The sequence below is a fragment of the Drosophila erecta genome, unplaced genomic scaffold (assembly GCF_003286155.1).
Source record: "Drosophila erecta strain 14021-0224.00,06,07 unplaced genomic scaffold, DereRS2 tig00000126-arrow-pilon, whole genome shotgun sequence".
Taxonomy (NCBI): Eukaryota; Metazoa; Arthropoda; class Insecta; order Diptera; family Drosophilidae; genus Drosophila; species Drosophila erecta.
The window spans coordinates 14,020,584-14,040,597 of NW_020825209.1; the positions used below are offsets into that span (position 1 = coordinate 14,020,584).

Consider the following 20,014-nt stretch of genomic DNA (forward strand, 5'->3'; position numbering starts at 1 on the left):
TTGCTGTTGCGCTTATCGTGGCTGTTGTTGCTATTTGTGTTTGCTGATTAAAGTGAAAAACAGTCATTATCGTGTGCAGTGGCGTAGGCGAAAGGGAGTTTCGATAAATGCGAGGGGGGCTCCCAAACTAACAGCTGACTTTTGTCCCACTATTATTTAGTATTAATGTTGATGAGAACGACGTGTGTATACCCCGTGTATAGGCGATTCCGACTACAGTACGCCCCTGATCAAACGGCCCACAAACATACAGTAGTACTTGGGTAGCCTATAGACACCAACCCCCTGGCATTTTCGACCAATTGCGGATAAATTCAATTTATTTATCGCATATGGATTCTGATCAGTGAGTGTCTGAGCAGTCCGGCCATACAGATAGTCCGTCTCTATCTGGCGGACACGGCCCCTCTCTGTCGCACATTGACTGATTGCCATAGAGCAATGTATGTAGTACTTAGTATAGTTTTGTGCCGGGTAAATGTGTGATTTTGATTTTTTTAAATTGATTATTTCCTTATTTTCGTTCGCTTGGGCTTTTGTTGTTGCGTGAGCTAGTTCAGTTCAATTTGGAATTTAAAAAAATTATTGTTGATGCGGCAGCGGCGGCGACGGCGACGACGGCTGTTGCATCAGCATTACTGTTGCATTTTCAACTTTCCCGCACCTCATTAAAGGGAAAATCTTTTCAGTTTTTTCTTCGTTTATCGCTTTTTTTCTGCCACTTCATAAATATAGAAACATGCACACAGCTCTATCTAATTGGAGGCCATTAAAGCGGCGACAAGTCGAAAATGCAATTGGCCAAAAAGAAAAACCGAATTTGCGTGTGATTTATGGCCAGCAAATAATCGACTGAAGAAGGTGGCGTTTTTGGGGTGGGTGCTCAGATGAAAAATCTGCCAAGTCTTGGCCCAAAATCTTGTAGCCATTAATATTTTTCTTTTTTTTTTTGTTGTGTTGGTTGGGGGCCTCCGAAAAACTCACACACAAAATCACTGGCAATTTCTGGCAATCTGTAAAATTGTCAATTTCGATTCCACATCGCACCTCTGGGCCTCCAAGTCAATTACAGGCATGAACGGAAATTTAGCATTTCAATTAGCAAAAGACGACGACACTGCTGCTTCTCCTTCATGCCGCCTGTCGATAAATCAAATTGCATTTCTTTTTATTAGTTTACCATTAAATTGAGTTTGCAAGCAGGCGGAAGGTAGCAGCAACGTGTTGCTCTTTTGCTGATCCCACGGCAAATGGTAAATGGCAAATGGCAAATGACAAATAGCAAACTTGGCAATTAATTAACTTTGCATTTGAATTTATTATCTTGAAGATAGTGGCAAAAAGCATACAGATATTCAGCAGTCATGGCTAAAGTTGCTGCTGCTGCCTGATGTTGCTGATGTGTTTGATTAGCCTCCGTTGGCGTTTTTGTTTGCTAACCTTCGGCGCTGTGTGTACGTGTGACAGTCCAAAACGATTATTATGATAGATAGCCAAGTACAAAAACAAGACCAAAGAATTTCTACAATTGCCAAGAAGCAGTATTAACACGCGATTAAATATGGCACAAAGAAAACGAATTTAAATACGGAGAAGTAGTTTATTTTTCGCCGAAAAAAACCCAGAACAAAGCTAAGCAATTAACTACACAATTGATTTGAAATTAATAAGTGGGGCTCAGCAAACACCCTGGTGAAATGCCATAAAACGCGAAATATGTCATTATAGCGTGGTGATGCTCTGCATTTTAGTTCTTTTTGGGGCCATCAAACGCAGTGCCAAGAGCAATTCAACGAAATTCGAACAATTAAAAAAGGCTAAGCATAAAAATCATTCAATTTGGGGCGGTAAATGCCTGGTCTTTAATTAGTTTGCTATGCTGTCGCTTCAATTTTGATGCAAGTTAACCGCGACATCGTCGCCGTCCCCAATTCCGTCTTCAATTCCCAATCTTCATCGCCATCTCATCCGAACTCATCTCATCCGAACTCATCTCATCTCGACTCATCTCCGTTTTCGTCGTCGTCATCATCCGCATCCGAGAAATCTCCAACTCAACGCAAATTAAGCGTCGTCAAAATAATTGCCGTGGCTCGGTCAAAATGCGACCGCAGACCCAGACGCACAGTGGGCGTTGTGGGGTTAATTTAAAAATAGTAACACTTGATTTTATTTTTCCTGTTTGTTGTTGGTCTTGGATTTCTGATTTTTGATTTTCAACTCAAACAAAAGCGTGTTGTGCGTGAAATAGGAAAGGAAACCTGGTTTTGGTGGTGAATATATCCCAATTTCCGATGAATAACCATCATTGCACCTCGAAATTCCCAATTCTCAATTGAACCCACCGTTGCTCTAGCCAAAAACTCAACCAATTTCACTAGCATTTCCTTTTTACCCCACCTCTCAGCCAAAACAAGGCGGGCAATTAAAATAAGCTGGCCATATATATTTTTTCGACTTCTTTTTCGGTGCTTTTTATGCATTTCCACTGGCATTTAGACCTCCAACTGCCGACCGTCTAATAGGAATGAAATTGTCATCAAACGAAGATTGAGTTTAGAAGGAGACGCAGGCGAGTTAATCGATGCACAGACAGCGATGAGGGGCTGAAATTCAATTAGAAGTTGACGCTGATGTTCAAATCAAATTAGTGTCCCGTCATAGTACCGCCCCTCTGCCTGACACGCCCACGTACAACAAAAAAATAGACCAGAAAATTGGCGCTGGCTTTCTTTGGATCGAAATACGTTTTGCACTGGCTTAGGCTGCTGCTATTTTGATTTCATCGATATCTTACTCTTTTCGCCTTTATTTGAAAAACTGGTAGCTAACCTCTGGAAAAAAACAACGGGCTTCCTTTGACCCCTTAAGTAGCTTTGTGTGTTGCAGCTGCAAACACCTGCTTAACCTCCTCTTTTTCAAAAATTTCACTCGAAACACACACAAAAAGCTGGCAAAAAGGACAACTGCAAGCGGAAGGAAGTTGAAACCATTAGAAACTGACAAACCCCCCATTTGGAATTTTATACCCATCCGTTCCTCATATTTTCATACATCCACTGAGGGCTAACACCAAAAAAAAAAAAAAAAAAAAAAAAAAATAACCGAAAAAATATAAAAACACACACAGAAAACAATGACTGCGACCAGGAGCAGCAGGATCATCAGACAGGATGGAGAGGACTTGCGGCTCGAGCCTTACGACTGTTTGCTCGAGAGATGTTGATTGGCATTCGAGGGTTAAGTGGGGGAGGGGGCTTTCCTCCATGCGGGCAAAGGACCGAAAACAGGACCAAAAAACCAGGACCGAGAGATGAGCAATGTGCCGTGCTCATAAATTATTGTCTAGACTATGATTTTAACGTTTTTTGATTATGAAAGACCTCTCAAACCTCTCAAACCCACCAAAAAACAGAAACAAAAAAACCTATATAATAAAATTTCGCTGGCATACACAACCTTTTACGGATTTCCCCCCCCTTTTTTTTTTTTTTGTTTTGCGTGTGCAGATATCATATCAATAAGCAAAAGGATTAGACATCTGACTGGGCCCCGAATAACCCATGGACCACCCAGCTCACTTCGAGTGCTTATCGACAAAAAAATATATAAAAACCTGATTCTACACTTTTTTTTTTTCCGTTTTTTGGCAATATGAATAAAAGTCAAGGGGTTTTTTATGTGCCAGCCAGACAATTATTAAGCAAAAGTTTAACGAATTAGAAACAAAAGTTCGAGTGCAGTATGAGTTTAAGGTGGGCAGCTTTGATTAAAAATATACACATGTAAGGAGGCTTGGCGGGTTAGGGGTTAGGGGTTAGGGCAAGCAGTGCGCCCACTCAAGGGTTAAATAGCGGCAAGGGCAACGGCAAAGGCAAAGTCACAAATCCTTGTCTTCCCCTACTCACGCACAAAATGGCAGACAATAAAATCGAAACATAAATCGAAAATTGTAAATTTCGAATAAGAAAATGGGCGGTAAGGAAGAAGATTTTTGCCCCCTCATATTTTCGAAGTGATAAGGTGGGCGATTTGGGGGGTCCTGGGAATTGTAAAGCTGTCAAATTTTAATTACAAAACTTTATAATCCAAAAAATACAACAACATCAATGGGGGGATAGCAGAAGAAGAAAGCGAAAGACGAACGAGTTGCGAATTGCGTGCCCCCAAGGGGGAGCTTCAAACACCGCCCCCCCTGGAAAACCCCCTTCAAATCAATTCAATAAGTCTGAAACTGTGTGCGTGTACGCGCAAATAAGCGAATGAACGAATGACTGACTGACTGAATGACTATTTGACTGACTAACTGACAATCCCCCCTTTTTAGCCAACAAAACGCACGTTTTCGTGCCAGCTTCAACTTGCAAAATGTTTGATTTATGCCTTTGAATTGTTGTAAATTGCCAGCCCCCCTTCGAATCCGTACCCCGCCATATAAACCAACCCCCCACCGCTGGAATTTTCCAAAACCCATCCAGAACCCCCCCGGCAATTGACAAATAATGCAAAAATTCTAGGGAAATTACCTGCGATTTGAGGTCTTTAAGTTGATGAATTGTCTGTCAGTGGGAATGAATGAATAAGTGAATGAATTAGGCGATTGAGTGAGTGAATAAGGCCGTGCAATCAAAAGCACGGCCCGAATATTCAATTGAACTGTTCGTTTCGGATTTTTGGATTACAACTCCACGGACTTCAAAGTGGACCGCTTTAATGGGGTTGTTTTTAATGTTATAACGCCGATTTTCCAATAATATAGGTGTACTCGTACATTCTTAAGCTCGCCAAAAGTAAACAGAACGAAAGTACCCTCATAAATATCATAAATACACAAATCTTCCAGATGAATCATTTTCGATAGGATAAAAGTTGGGGGAGGCTGGGTGAATGGGTAAATTTGGTGGCGAGGGGTGGTGTGGGGTGGGGTGTGTTGCTGTAGGGACTCTTCCATATGTGACCTCTTTCGAGGTTCTTTGTTTCTGCTCTGTGTATTTATGTTTGCCTTTCTCCGCTTTTATTTCTTGTTTTCACTCTTTTCTTTTATTATTTCTTCATTCGTTTCTGTTTGCGCTCTCGCTCGTCATATTCTTTGTTATCTTTTGTTGCAAATTGCCAACTTGGGCATTGCCAGTTGCAAAAATGCAACATCCACAGCGATACAAGCAAACAAAAGCCTTGGCGTCAAAGCTCTGGGGTGCACTTGGCAGACTTTTAAGCTTCCTCCCCCGGAAAATGCCCCCTTTTTTTATCACTCGAAGGCCCCTCACAGCCCGTCGAAAAATCGCGGACCACACTCCTCTGCCGGCACTTGAAACAATCAAAAATCAATGACAAGCTGCACGGCAAGGAATGATCACTGAGAGAAATAAACCAACACGCATCTTAGCTGTAATACTGGAATGGTACAATTGAACCCTTTACTCTCTATTCGTTAGCCAAGTAGCCTAGGCCAGCTTTATAACAGCATCACGTTTTTTCTCTCTGTGTGGCACACAAAATTCAGCAAGGAACGTCAGAGAAAATAAAAAAAAACAGTTGACGACATTGAGACGAAGCTTCTTCCCCGGCTGTTGCCTTTTACTCATTTGTCTTTTGGCTTTTTGGAAATTAACAACAGAGTCAACCCCCGTCCAGCCGCACACCCCCACCCCCACCCCCACCTGATGTTGATGTTGCTGCTGGCAAATGTTACCCCTTTTTTATATGCGCTATCTCTATCCATCACTCCACTTTCGCTTCTGCCAGTCATATATATATTTTAAAATTTTTATGCCCGAATGAATTTTAATTCCTTTGACGGTTTTCCCTTTGCCATTGGCAGCTGACGGCCTAAAAGTTACAAAAAAAAATAACAGAAAAGAATAACAAAAAACAGAAGAGAATTATTTTATAAGCAAGCCTTGAAGAGCTGCGTTGTGTGTGTGTGTGTGTGTGTGTGTGTGTGGGTGTGCATGTGTGTGTCTTTGATTGCTTATTGTTAATTTGTATTTGTAGATTGGTGTCTTTGTGTGCCTGTGTGTCTGTGTGTGTGAGATGCTGCTGCTCGCTGATTAAACCCTTTTTTTGCACCCCCACCACCACCCACTCTCCATGCGGAAAACCCTTGCCTCATGTGGCACATACATACACATAGATACGAGTTTGTGTATATGTATGTATAGCGACAGCAGACTGAGGCATAACCTTAATTCCTTTTGGCATTTTATGCTTCCTTCTGTCGCACTAAGAAAAATGGCGTTCATTTGACTTTGGAAATTAAAAGTTCTGCAAATGCTTGTCGCACCATCGATCGTTAGGATTTATATACAATATTTCTCCATGTGTAGGCGAAATTCCTGCTGCCAATTGTGCGACGTTTCTCGTCTTTTGCCTTCGAGTGTTTGTTATTGTTGTTTCAGATCCGAGCCCCCTCCCCCGCCCCCTGCCCCATATATGTATGTTGTATGTATATTGACTGCTTTGTCAATTGTTATGCAAAGGGTAAAACGAACTGCGGCAGGAACGGGTTACTTTTCGGCTGCTTGGCAATTTTGTTAATTACAAATCGTTTGCTTTTCGCTCGCTGCTAATGCTCCACATGCCCGTTCCTATCAATTCGTAGTCAGAAATTATTACCCAAACTAAGGGAAATCCAGCAGCAGCAGCTCCTCTGTCCAGTTCTTTTGTCCAGCTTTTGCTGTGGGCTGCAGTGGGTCGGGAAAAATGTAAATTTTCATAATTTCACAGTCAATACAGGAGGCGAAAACCAACACAGGAGTCCTTCAGCCCATCCCCACCCCCATCCCCCGCAACGGTATTTGTTATAGTTTGTTTGATTGCTGTTAGATGTTACATATATAATACCCCGCGCCCCGCCCCGCCCCGCCAGTTTGCAGCCTCATCAACCACAGAAGGAGTTGCAGAAAGTTTGTGCTCAAGGGTTGAAAATGATTTCTGCTGTCTGTGTGCTGAAAATCCAAAAAGTTGATTTATCGTTTTAATATTTCTTTTGCCAGGGCGTTTTTCGAAAATTTGTGGCAATACAAAAATCGAAATGACAAGTTTCGCCCCTTAATTTCTGGCATTCAATTTGCATACGCAGCCCGGGCATTGTTGCCAAACTTCGTTGTCGTTTGTGTTTACTAATTAAGTTTTTCACTTATTGTAGTGCAAAGCTACCTTCAAGAATCGCATATTGAGTACACAGATCCTGCGGTACAGTTGCCACATGTGTGTGTGACTGACTGCTCTCATCCGCAGGACGACGACACATGCCCTGCAAAGTAAGATGAAGAAAATCCAGTCGAGTGTTTCCCCGCGACTTGCGCTAATTACGTTTATTTAAGAAAGCTGAAAAATTTCATTCTGGAAAAAAAAAAAAGCATTCTGGAGCTTCGCTTGTCTGCCAAGCAGTTGGCAATTAGAAGAGCCACCCCTTCGGGACGTGAAAACCTCCTGGCTCACCGCACCCATAGGATTTTTATGCAATTAATTTGAGTCGTTTGTCGTCTTGTCATGTCTCTTCTTTTGAAAGGGTGGCTCGTTCAGTAAGGTCGGCAGTCTTCATCGTATCCCGTATGCTAATGAAAAATCGAACACGCATGCCACCCCTCCCCCTACCCAGCCATTCGAAAGGGCCCAAAACCCAAACCCAAACCCCATCACATGTCCTGGATCCTTTGATTGATAATAGAATTAACCGGCTGGCGGCTGTTTTGCATTTTTCGGCATGCCACATGGCCATACACGCATGTTGTTGATGCTTTTTTAATGCCAATTATGTGCTACGGTTCTGGCCCATTGTTTATGGCCAATAATCATCAGCGTTCGTTCAGGCCCCATCCACAAGTATTGATAAAATAGACACGTGAAGTGGGGCTGGGGGCTGCGGTGTTCCCATGTTGATGAAATTATTGTTTATGCCCATGTTCGACACAAATCACGCAATGACACGCAAATTCGTAGTTAGAATTATGTTGATTCCTCAGCTTACTTATTTGCATATGGGCTAAAGTTGTCCCATTCCCCATTAAAACAGCTCGATATTGGTAGTTTTTCCATTGGCGAAGTCATAGTTTCCGCAAAGCATTAGGGAAAAACATGATGCGCTCAGTCTGGCAATCAATTTAAATAAAGTCTTGTAGCTATAAGACATGAATTCCAAATGGGAAGAGTCGGAGACATGAGATCGATATATTCCAGTTTCAGCAGGTAAAGTTTGGCTTTGGGCTTCGTGGCAGATGCGTCAATTAAAAACCGCGTCGTAAAATTAATTTTAATCACATAATAACAAATACACACACACACACGGACAGGGGGAGGGACACGCCCACCTGGCTGACATTAAAAAATTTCGTTGCATACCACACGGCGCTGTCGAAAAACTTTATCTTGTCAACTTTCACCAAGAAAAGGGGCGTTTTTCAGAGTGGGGGTGGCACGAAAATCACGAAGGGATGAGGGTTTCTGTGTGTGTGTGTGCGTCGTCGACGCACTTAAGAAAAATTCCCTTGTCAAATTTGCCAATTATCATATTTTCATCAAACAAACAAAGTTCCAAACAAAGCCCACATCGGCAAGCTGGGGGCGGCATCTTCGTTTGCCGGGCTGGGGCTTCACTGTACCTGGCGGCATTTGGCGGTCGGGTGGCTTCTGCCACAAACCCACTCCGCCCACTCCACCGCCAGCATTACTCGCTGGCAATCACCGACGAGCGGAGCGACATTGACGTCGTTGTTAATTTTATTAAAAATTATTTTATAACTCTCGAGAACTTTTCACGCACACACACACATGCTCATGCGAGGAAAATGTGTATTTCCCTGAAGGAAAACGATGAAAACACACGACAACAGCTATCGATGGGAAATGGCAATAGCATTAGATAAGACTTTAGGACTGCAAGCGCTTGAGGAGTACAGCATATTTTGCAAAACTAAATTGGTATCATGTATTAAAGGCCTGAACCGCTTGATTTATTCCAGATTAAAGCACTGCTGGACGAACTGCAGCGCTTGAGGGCGCAGGAGCAGACGCACCTTGTGCAAATCCAGCGACTGGAGGAACATCTCGAGGTCAAGCGTCAGCACATCATCCGCTTGGAGGCACGTTTGGATAAGCAGCAAATCAATGAGGCGCTGGCCGAGGCGACTGCCTTGGCTGCTGCCGCGGCGACCAACAACAACAACAATAGCCAGAGCAGCGACAACAACAAGAAAGAGAGATCGCTGGATGCATCCTCATCAGCCATTGCCGAGCTGCCGGAGTCCACAAAGGCACGCGTTCCGACGGAGGACGAGGAAGACGATGAGGACCAGGCCATGCTGGTGGACTCCGAGGAGGCGGAGGATAAGCCAGAGGAGTCACGACACGGCGACGAGGACGACGAGGAGGACGAGGGCGAGGATCGCGAGGCGGTCAATGCCAACACAACCGATAGCAACGAGCTCAAAATCAAAAAGGAACAGCAGTAAGTGTGCAAACACTCAAGGGAAAACCAAAGCCATTTCCATTTTTTCCCCTTTTTTTTTTTTACACTTTCAGCAGTCCGCTGGATCTGAATGTGCTCAGTCCGAATTCGGCCATTGCCGCTGCAGCTGCGGCCGCCGCTGCCGCCGCCTGCGCCAATGATCCCAACAAATTCCAGGCTCTGCTCATCGAGCGGACCAAAGCCCTGGCCGCCGAGGCGCTCAAGAATGGCGCCAGCGATGCCCTCAGCGATGGTAAGTCTTCAATTCTCGTTGCGGCTATCAGCTGGATAGTGTTTTTCCAAAGCATTGGAGGTGGATCGATTTGTAACATTGAAAAAAAAAAAGAGGCAGGACCAAGCAACAAGTTGTAAATAGTTTGACAGAGTTGACATTTTCATTTTCTTTGCAAACACATCGCTTGATCGCTTCATATCGATTCACCCCGGTGTGTACTGTACTTCCGGTTTGTCTTGCCTCGACTTCTTGCTTCCTCCGCTTGTCCGATACTTCTTGGTTTATCAATCGCTTTCATTTGGAACCGACGGCGGCGTCTACATGTTGTATTTCTTGATTTATTTTCTCCTCTTCTTTTTTATGGTTTATTTGACCGCTTATCGTCGGCGGAGGATAAACCGTCCGAAGAAGAAGAAGAAGAGGCAGAAGAAGAAGAAGCACATTTATATGATGGGGCGGGGCGGAAAGATGCGGAGGGGTTCCCATAAAGGCAGACGGCGCCAGATTTTATGGGCCAAAAAGGCAAACAGCTCTCGTTTTATTTTCCCTCCTTACTTGCCTTTCATTTCCACCTCCGACAAAATATTTGCATCGAGCGAATGCGAGCGAGCGTTCGATGGTTATTGTTGCTGTTGTTATTTTGTTGATATCAATGTTATCATTGCTGTTGTTGTTGTTGTTGTTAATGAAGTCGATGTTGCTGTTCGGTTCTGCATGTTTATCGATAGCAGAACGACACACTACATCTCTCTTTATCGCTAGTTTCCATCATAAATCGTTTTAATATGCCACACTCATCTATCTATATATATATATATATATATATATATTTATACATATATACTCCAACACACCAGAGATTCTTTGTTATTTTGTTGCATTGAATTGGCAAGAGAAAATCGAGAAAAAGCAAATTGATAAATGAAAATTTTGTTTGTGAAAAAAACAAAGAACTGGCTAAAAACAAATTTTGATTCATTTTTGGCGTTATGTTCCATGGATGTTGTTGACCAAAATATACAATAAGAAACATATGATCTTGCTTTAAAAAGCAGCAACAACAAATAGCCCAATTTGTTTGTTGTTATCCCCAGAAACCAACCGAAATCATGATGAAGAAGAAGACCAAGTGTCGCCAGCAGCAACTGCAACACGCGCAGCACTCGCAACACTGGCAACACCTGCAACAACAGTGGCAACAACAATTGCAACACTGGCCAGCGAGTCGGAAGCGAAAGCGAAAGCCAGCAATGTCATGGCGCCCAAGCAGGAAATCCAAGACGTGGATGATGAGGATGACGATCCACCGGTGAACCTGCCGGAGCAACTGGTCAACGACTATTGGCGACGGGGCTTCGCCGAATCGGGGCATAACACTAATGCGTGCAACGCTGCAATGCCAGGGAGCAAAACGCCAACAATCTATCAAAATTTTAAGGTCGAGCAGCAGGCGCAGTTGCTGCCGCCACCGCCGCCGCCGCCGCCGCCACCACCACCACCCCCACCATCCCCGCAGCAACAACATCTACACTTTTCACAGCAACAGCAACAGCAACAGCAACATGGACCATCGTCCACAGCGCTGCTTAGTCAACTGGTTAACTCAACATTTTCCAACTCTTCCAACTCTTCTCGCCTAGATGCCCACCACCACCAGCAGCAGCAGCAGCAGCACCACCAGCAGCAGCAGCACCACCAGCACCACCACCACCAGCAGCAGCAGCAGCACCACCAGCAGCAACACCTCCACCAGCAACATCACCATCACCTGCAACAGCAGCCAAACAGCGGAAGCAACAGCAATCCGGCGAGCAACGACCACCACCATGGACACCATTTGCATGGCCATGGCCTGCTGCATCCATCGTCGGCGCACCACCTGCACCACCAGAGCCAGGCGAACGAGTCCAATTCGAATTCGAGCACACCCACAGCGGCGGGCAACAATAATGGGAGCAACACGGGCAACGGCAACGGGAACGGGAACGGCAACAGCAACAGCAACAGCAATGTGAATAGCACCGCTCAATTGGCCGCCAGCTTGGCCAGCACACTGAATGGCAGCAAGGCCCTGATGCAGGAGGAGAGCAACGGCTTGGCCGCCGCCGCCATGGCTGCCCATGCCCAGCATGCGGCGGCCTTGGGACCGGGATTCTTGCCCGGCCTGCCAGCCTTTCAATTTGCCGCTGCCCAAGTGGCCGCCGGTGGCGATGGACGCGGCCATTACCGCTTCGCCGACTCGGAATTGCAATTGCCACCGGGCGCCTCGATGGCCGGTCGTCTTGGCGAGTCGCTGATACCCAAAGGTGATCCCATGGAGGCCAAGCTCCAGGAGATGCTGCGCTACAACATGGACAAGTACGCCAACCAGGCGCTGGATACCCTGCACATTTCGCGGCGCGTCCGTGAGCTGCTCTCGGTGCACAACATTGGCCAGCGCCTCTTCGCCAAGTACATACTGGGCCTGTCCCAGGGCACCGTCTCCGAGCTGCTGAGCAAGCCCAAGCCGTGGGACAAGCTGACGGAGAAGGGACGCGATAGCTACCGCAAAATGCACGCCTGGGCCTGCGACGATAACGCCGTCATGCTGCTCAAATCGCTGATACCCAAGAAAGGTGAGTGGCTTAGCCCGTAAGCGGGGTAGCATTTATTTGGACTTTGGGCTTTGCGAGTTGGACAGGTGGGCGTGGCGAAAAGTTGCAGTGCCCTCCAACCTAATCCAACATATGCCCGCATTCGTATACCTATTTGGGTGGGTATGCTGGTACTCGTACTAGGTTTGTCAGTTCGTTGAACTGCCGATTGAGCAGCATCCTTCAACTCGCACTTCAAACGATGTCCTCGATGTCCTGACTCCTTTTTATCTTGGTATTATTATTACTTGTTTTTTTCGTGCGGCTTTTGGCGTTTTTCATTTCGTTTGGCCGGCGGCCAAAGCATTAAATTGTGAAATTTTAATTATTTTTGATTTTTGCGTATAATCAACGTGCCAACAGCAGCACACAGCAGCAGCAGAAGCGACAACAAACTCGACGACGCCATTTTCTGGGCAGGCGGGGGCTGTGGGGGCAGGGGCCGCCCAGGGGGAGGGGGCGTGGCGGACCAAAGAGAGACATTTGCGGTGCAGTTGGAGCGGCCATTTGGCTGTCGCCATAAATTTCGGCAAATTCGCACATTAGGCGTGAAAATGAACAGGAATTCCTTTCAGTTTGTCTCGTTTTTCGATCTAATATTTTCTTATTTTTTTTTTTTTTGTTTGTGTTTTTAATTTTTAGTTTTTCATTTTGTTTTCCATTCGCAGCAGATTGCGAGACGCGCAATATTCGGCTATCATGCGCATAGCAAAAAGTAACAATTTTTACCCATTAATATTCCATTTGTTTGCTTCTTTTTTTGCGTTTACAAAACCATTTTCGATATACGTATATGCCAGAATTTTTGAGCCTATTTAGTATCACTTACCCCAATGCCACTCTTGTTATCTAGTTGTCTTGGTTTCCCGCTCCCCTATTGATTAGTCATCAATTTTATGTACGTACAACTTTCCGGCAGCGCAAAAAGCGAAAATATGTCAATGCAAAAGTATGTTTAAAGTGCTAGCACGCATTCGAGAAACCCCCCCCCCCCTCCCACCGCCCCCCTGCTCACCTGCTGCAAAGTTAATCAAATGTGCGTGTGTGTGTGTGTGTGTGTTGGTCTAAGTGCATGCAAATGTTGACAATTAATTTATGACGATTACTCATGGCAGCTAAACTAACTGTGACTGTTTATAGAGAAGCGTCGCTGATGGCTGATGGGGGCTTCGAGTTGGGCAGCAGAGGGTTAAGAGCGAGCTGAGGGGTGCGGAGGCCAATGGCTAGAGTGCAACCGAGGTTATTATACTCCTTTTTCAAATTACCGTTGCTAATTATGGGCAACATATTATAGTTGGGCCAGAAGATCGCAGATGCGAAATCAAATCATCCTTTACTGCACCAAATTCATGAATTAGCACTAATAAAGCCATCTTCATAGATCTGCCATAGATTGAGGTTTTTTTCTAAGTGAGCGGCAGTTCACCCCCCTAAGCGCCCCCTCCAATGGGCGCCCCTGTCAACTCTGTTGGCTAACAATACTTTGAAGTCATTGTGGCAAAAGTTAACCCAGGATGCGCGTCAATGAATTTTGAATTGTAATTGTTTAAAGCGCGTTATGAACGAAACCGCTAAAGTGGGTGGACATAGGGTGGGGTTTTATGGGAAGGCGGTGGGCGGTGGGTGGTGGGTGGTTACAAAAAAGAAATGGGTGGAGGGAGTAGCTGGTTCGACGCGACGACTGCCGTGACAATTGGTCTGTGAAAGGCTTAAAACAAAATACAACAGAAAAAAAAAATGGTAAAAAAGAGAAAAAATTAACCATACATATAGCGAACAACGTGAAGTTGAATTAAATGTAAACAACAACCAGCGATGACGACAACAACTACAACAACAGCAACAATAGTAATAACAACAGCAGCAAATGCCAACTGCAACAACAACAACAACAAATACCAACTGCAACTGACTTCAACGAGGCATGCAAAACGTTGACGTGCCGAGCGTTTGAAGTCGTCTTTGTGGCTGGCCAAAAAGAGGGTGGTAACTGGGTGGGTGGCTGTGGGTGGCTGTGGGTGGCTGTGGGTGCATGCCACTGCAGGGTAGGCACAGCTCCACTAGCTTGAAGCAAAAGTTTTTGCGTTTTCGGTTTGTTTTCCTATTTTCCTGCTGGCTTCTATGTGCTGTTTCCCTTCCCTTCCCTTTTTTCTCTTCTTTTTTTTACATTTAACGACAATTGTTGCATATTTAACTGCAAGCAAGGGGTTAACGTTTTAGGGGCGGACGAGTTCAAACATCGATAAAAGCTTATAGGGCTATGGAATTCCAGTTCACATGGTTTTAAGTTTGACTAATCGAATATTTATATTAGCTTGCTTTATCGCACAAGAGATACGATCAATAATTGCCAAAATGCCACCAGGTCAATTCCCTTTTTTCCCTTCTTTTGCTCTCCGTCGAGTGAACTTTGCTAAAATCACAAACGCACAAAAACTGTTGACAGGACCTTTGATATTAAAAAAAAAGTAGCAAAATAGGAAAGACCGGGGGGAGATTTAAGTGCTCAATTGAAACTCGTTTAGCATGGCGCTCAAAGCCAAGGCAAATACAGCGCGGGAAAAAAAGAAAGAAAATACGCGGCGTATACGTAATGACAAAAGCGGCGAGTGGAGTTCAGAGGAGTCGAAAGGCGGAAAAGTGGAAGGCATACGGAGCCATTATATGTAGCAGCTAATAATACGAGCATATTAACACATAATTTTCAGCAGGCACCGCCGTTGTCATTTATTTGCTTTTAGCCAGGCCAACTCGGGCCAAGACAAAAAAAAAAGAACGAAAAAAAGAGTACGAGTGCGAGTGCCTAAGAATAGAACCAAAAACACAACGCACACGGGATTCGACAAAACAAAAGCATTCCAAACGCCAAAAGATGCGGCTGAGTAAAAACAAAAAGAAAAATAAAAAAGCAGCAGACTGATGCCACACATTCATTTGCGGCCGCTTCACAAATTATTTGTCACAAGCCATAAAGCGGGCTAAAAGTGTGTGTATGTGTGTGTGTGTGTGTGTGTGTTGATGCCACACGAAGAAAATAGAAGATATACTGGGAGATATTGCTCTGACTAAGTGACCAACGGGGCGTATCAATTCCTTTGCTTTCACGCGATTCTTGGGTCCCCACTCGATTGTATTTCATTTTATTAGATTTTATTTATACACATTAAAGACAGGTACGGCGCTAGGGATGCGCGCATACCGATAAGGTGGTGGGCAAATATATCGAACAAGAAATGTTTAATTTCAAAACACGAATTTGTATTCATACAAATCTTGTTCGAGTTCATTCGAAGTTCGAAACTATACGCCACAAGACAGATATCAAGTTCATTCGAAGCTCGAAACTATACGCAACACGATAGATATCAAGTTCATTCAAAGTTCGAAAGTATACTCAACACGATAGATGTTAAGTTCATTTGGAGTTCGAAACTATACGCAACACGATAGATGTCAAGTTCATATGAAGATCGAAACTATACTCAACACGATAGATATCAAGTTCATTCGAAGTTCGAAACTATACGCAACGCGATAGATGTAAAGTTCATTCGAAGTTCGAAACTATACGCAACACGATAGATGTTAAGTTCATTCGGAGTTCGAAACTATACTCAACACGAAAGATACCAAGTTCATTTAAAGCTGGAAACTATACTCAGATATCGATCTTTTAGTGACATCCCTAATGCACCAACACTTTGCCACGCCAGCCAGCCATTAAAATATTGTTCATTGAGTGGCATCGCAAAAGTGTGGCGACTCATTGCGGTAACAAAAACAGACAGATGAGGTGGTTTTTCTTTTAGGGGGAGGCGAAAGATTTGACTGCGTGGGCCGGCCAAACAATATGCATAAATTAGGATAAAGCTCGCTCAACAATTTTCATAAATCTGACGATCGCCAGCAAAAACAACAAGAGCAGCCAACGAGTGGCGTAGCTAAAATTTATTTTATTTTCAATTTCTTTGATATCTCTTGTGATGAACGAAATGAGGCAATCAGGAATGAAAGAGCCCCGGCCGAAGAGTAATGGCTACCGATCAGGGAGTGCTAATAATTTGATGAGGACTAACCAAAAAATACTGTAATAAAAAGATAAATAAAATAAGCAGACAAAATGGGAAACTTTTTAAGCCCCACCGCCACACACACAGGCACACACATGCACACACACAACAAATTAATGTTGCACATGTCGTGTTCGTGCTTGATTTTTGTGCTTTTTATTTTGCATATAAGGCAGCTAATTACTTTGTAATGAACTTTGACAACAGCAGCGAAGGATGGCGGCCAGGAGTGTGGTCTGGAAGGTGAAAAACAAAGCGAAATCATGACGAAAACAAATTAAAATGCAAGACAAAGTTGCTGCACGTTACCCACCCATTCCAGCCATCCATGCATCGAATTCTCCTGGCTGCTGTCCTGTCTCTGTCTCTGTCTCAGTCTCTGTCGCAGTCTCTTTCCCCCGGCCCTACCCTACTCTTTCACACCACCCTTCTGGGCTGGGCGTCTCTCTCTCTCATATTTTCTGCTTAATTGCAAGACAAACAATGAGTGCGAAGGTGCCATTGGAATGGGTTAAATGGCAGTGAAACGTTTTCTATTTTTTTTTTTTTTTTTTTTTTGATAACAGGTGACGACGCTGGCTCTGAACTCTGCGCAGTGCAGAGTGAGCCCACATTCGTAAACCCCTTTTCCCAGCCTGTCGAAACTCTTCAATTCGCCATGCTACGTTTGGTTTCTGCTCAGCTAGAAGAAGAAGCCTCCAATTTCGCTTCCAATTCCATTTGGTGGCACTCCCCTACTTTCCTCTGCAACCCCACTTGGCCTTGTCTTCCGTTTCTTATTTTTTTTTTAATTGACACTTCTGCTAATACACAGGAACAACTGACAAAATGGGGTAATGGATGGATGGGGGTTTTTTGAAAAAACGGGGCCCAAAGGAGTCACCGAGTAAGGGGAGAAGGAAAAACAAATGACTGGCATTTTAATTAGAAAATTTTTCTTGCAATTAATGCAAATTGCGTGCGTGTGCCAATTTCAATGTGCCGTTCAATTCCGTCCTCCTATATTTTCCCCCCACAAATACATATTTACATATATGTATATAAATATATAACCCTTTCAGATCGACGCGACATGTTGAAGTATGATTACATATTTGTGTGCTGGCAAATATTTATTGTATTGTATTAGAATAAAAAAACAAACGAATCAACCCCAACGCCCCAAGAACTTCTGGAGCTGAAGCAGCCACTTCACTCTACTGTCTGGGTTCTGGCACCGTTCCTGGGTTCTTCGTCCTCTGATTTGTTATAAAAGGCAAATATTCATCAAGCAAATTGCGAGGGAAAGGGAGAGGCACGTAGATGGGATAGATTGTCATATAAAAATATGCGATATATATACATATATATAGGAATATATTTGGTATGTGCTAGACAAATATGATAGCTCATATCTGGTGCGCATATTTCCCCGGTGCGATTGCCGGTCCGAAATCCCTTTGAATGACAATTTGGTCAACATGTTCCTCTCTAATAAATTACAAAACAAAAAATCCAAATGCAGCATCTGGGGTGGGTTACACAACACACAGCACACAGCGGACAAAAATAATGTAAATCGCAGACAAAAAAGTGGCCAACGGTAACGACAAATATATATAAGCATATCTGCCGCCTCCAACTACCGAAAAACCTCGCTATCTATATCTCTATATATATATATGTATATAGTAAAAAGTTGAATGATGGCCATAAAGGATGGCAGCGAAAGTTGGGCCAAAAAAACTGCGGGCAACTTCAGGGGGAAGTCCTTTGGAGCATAGGATGATTGGAGGGGCGACAGCTTTGTCTGCTCAGCAAATGAAATGCGCCACGTGAGACTCTTAAATTTTTGACAAAATATTAAAATGATGGCTACAAATAAAAATGGAAATCGGCTAACAAATGTTTGGGAACTGCACTCGTAAGTTCGATAATGAAGCAAGCTGTATTTTCGGACGAAAAACCCATTTCCCATACGTACTTCAGCTTTAAAGCAACCTGCTGGAGAGGCAGTACATTCAACATCCCGAACCAAAATGTTATCCAGCTGGCCACAATCATCCACTAAGACCGCTTAAGCTGTCTGTGTCTGACCAACGCCATACCATCGCTTAGAGCGATCGCATCTCTGGCCTGGGTCATTCCAGGTGTCATCAATGTCATCTTCGACTTTATAACACAAAAACACTTTGTAATCCCCAAATGAAGCGACGACAAGGAGTCCATAGCATACATAAAGAAAAAAATTCCCACAAAATCGTTTTTCCAATTTTTATGCCATGGAAACCAAAGCAAAAACCAACTGGGTATGGATGGAGTGTATCTATTGTAGTTGGCCATTTTATCGCCGTTATCCATCTCTGCTCTCGTATCTGGGGAGTTCAGGCCCATACTATCACCCTATTTTTCAAATCTCTCGCTTCAATGGCTGTCGGACAGGATGTTGAGCGGAGGAAAGAGGAAACGTTGCCCGGTGCCTGGACATTTGTCATTCATGTGTTGATTTCCGTTTCCGCTAACGTCCGATTCTTGCAGTTTTATTTGCGGCCAAGTGTTTGCTCCTTTGGGCATCGATTATGCTTGGCAATTGTAAAGCGATTTTCAGTTATTTCATTTCGCATACCCACACCCAAGCTCCTCCCAAGCTACTCCGCATTGCGTTCCATTCCGCTGAACGTGTGCGGCTGATTGATGTTTTTGCTGTGGCAGCCACAAAAACATGCCGCAGGACATCACACAGGAAATTCAATGGTCCCTGTTCGGGCGCCACGCCAAGTACGGGCATGGGTATGTCCCTGCCTGGTCGCCATATCAAAGTATCGGGGTTTGTATGTGTGGGTGGCTCGAACCACTTGTGTGATTATTTTGCAATTTACCACTCGATGCTCTGTCACGAGAAGCAAAAAGTCAAAAAGCAAAACGCTTCACCATTTCGTTTTCAATTGAATTTCAGCAGAACAATTTTCAGTTTTACATTTTTTTTTCTTTCTATTTGTTTTTTTTTTTTTTTTTTTTTTTTTGCAAGCCCCTTCTCCCTCGGATTTTCCTTGATTTTTTCCCCCTTTTTTTGCATTCTCCTCCGACCGCTCTCAATTGCAATTGAATTCATTCATTTATTCATTTCGTTTCGTTTATTCAACTCCTGGACGAACGCTCGCTTCGATGAGCATTTCCCAGAGGTTTGGGGCCAGGCGCGTGCCAAATTAGCGCAACGCTTTTGCATCGAACAACTATTTGAGGTCCAGAGTTGGATGGGCAAACTCTGGTTTGGGGATGTGCTCGTAAAGAAAAAAACAAAATAACACGAATTTACACAAACATTTTTTTGTACACCATTCATGAGCAGCGTTTGTGTTTATGCTTGTGCTTGCTGGCTATAATTGACGCCGCCCCATGCCCCCCATGCCATTCGGGCATTCGAAATTTCTGTCAGTGCATTGGATAGGCTGTTGGGCAAGAGGCGTGGCATTTGGTGGACACTTGGCGGGGCCCTTTCAACTGCAGCGCCGCTTTATGGCCGCAAATTTGCTTTGGCTTTTTGAACGCTTTATGGCTTAATTGGTTTCGGTCTGGTTTGGGTTCCAGGGTTCCAGGGTTCCGGGGTTCCGGGGTTCCAAGGCCCAGGTTCATGTCCACTTCCATATCC

The 20,014-nt window shown here is 44.2% G+C and overlaps 1 protein-coding gene across 3 annotated transcripts in view; it reads left to right on the top strand.

The window, feature by feature from the left end:
- Nucleotides 1-20,014, top strand: part of LOC6551625 (homeobox protein cut) — a 68,954-nt gene that overhangs the window by 43,914 nt on the left and 5,026 nt on the right. Inside the window, exons 3-5 of one of the 3 annotated variants that reach the window (XM_015155909.2) lie at nucleotides 8,964-9,448; nucleotides 9,523-9,701; nucleotides 11,324-12,298. In XM_015155909.2, the coding sequence (XP_015011395.1) occupies nucleotides 8,964-9,448; nucleotides 9,523-9,701; nucleotides 11,324-12,298 (1,639 nt within the window). Of the gene's footprint in view, nucleotides 1-8,963; nucleotides 9,449-9,522; nucleotides 9,702-10,777; nucleotides 12,299-20,014 lie in introns of all 3 variants that reach the window. The other 2 variants (XM_001978519.3, XM_015155908.2) reach the window with 2 other exon arrangements.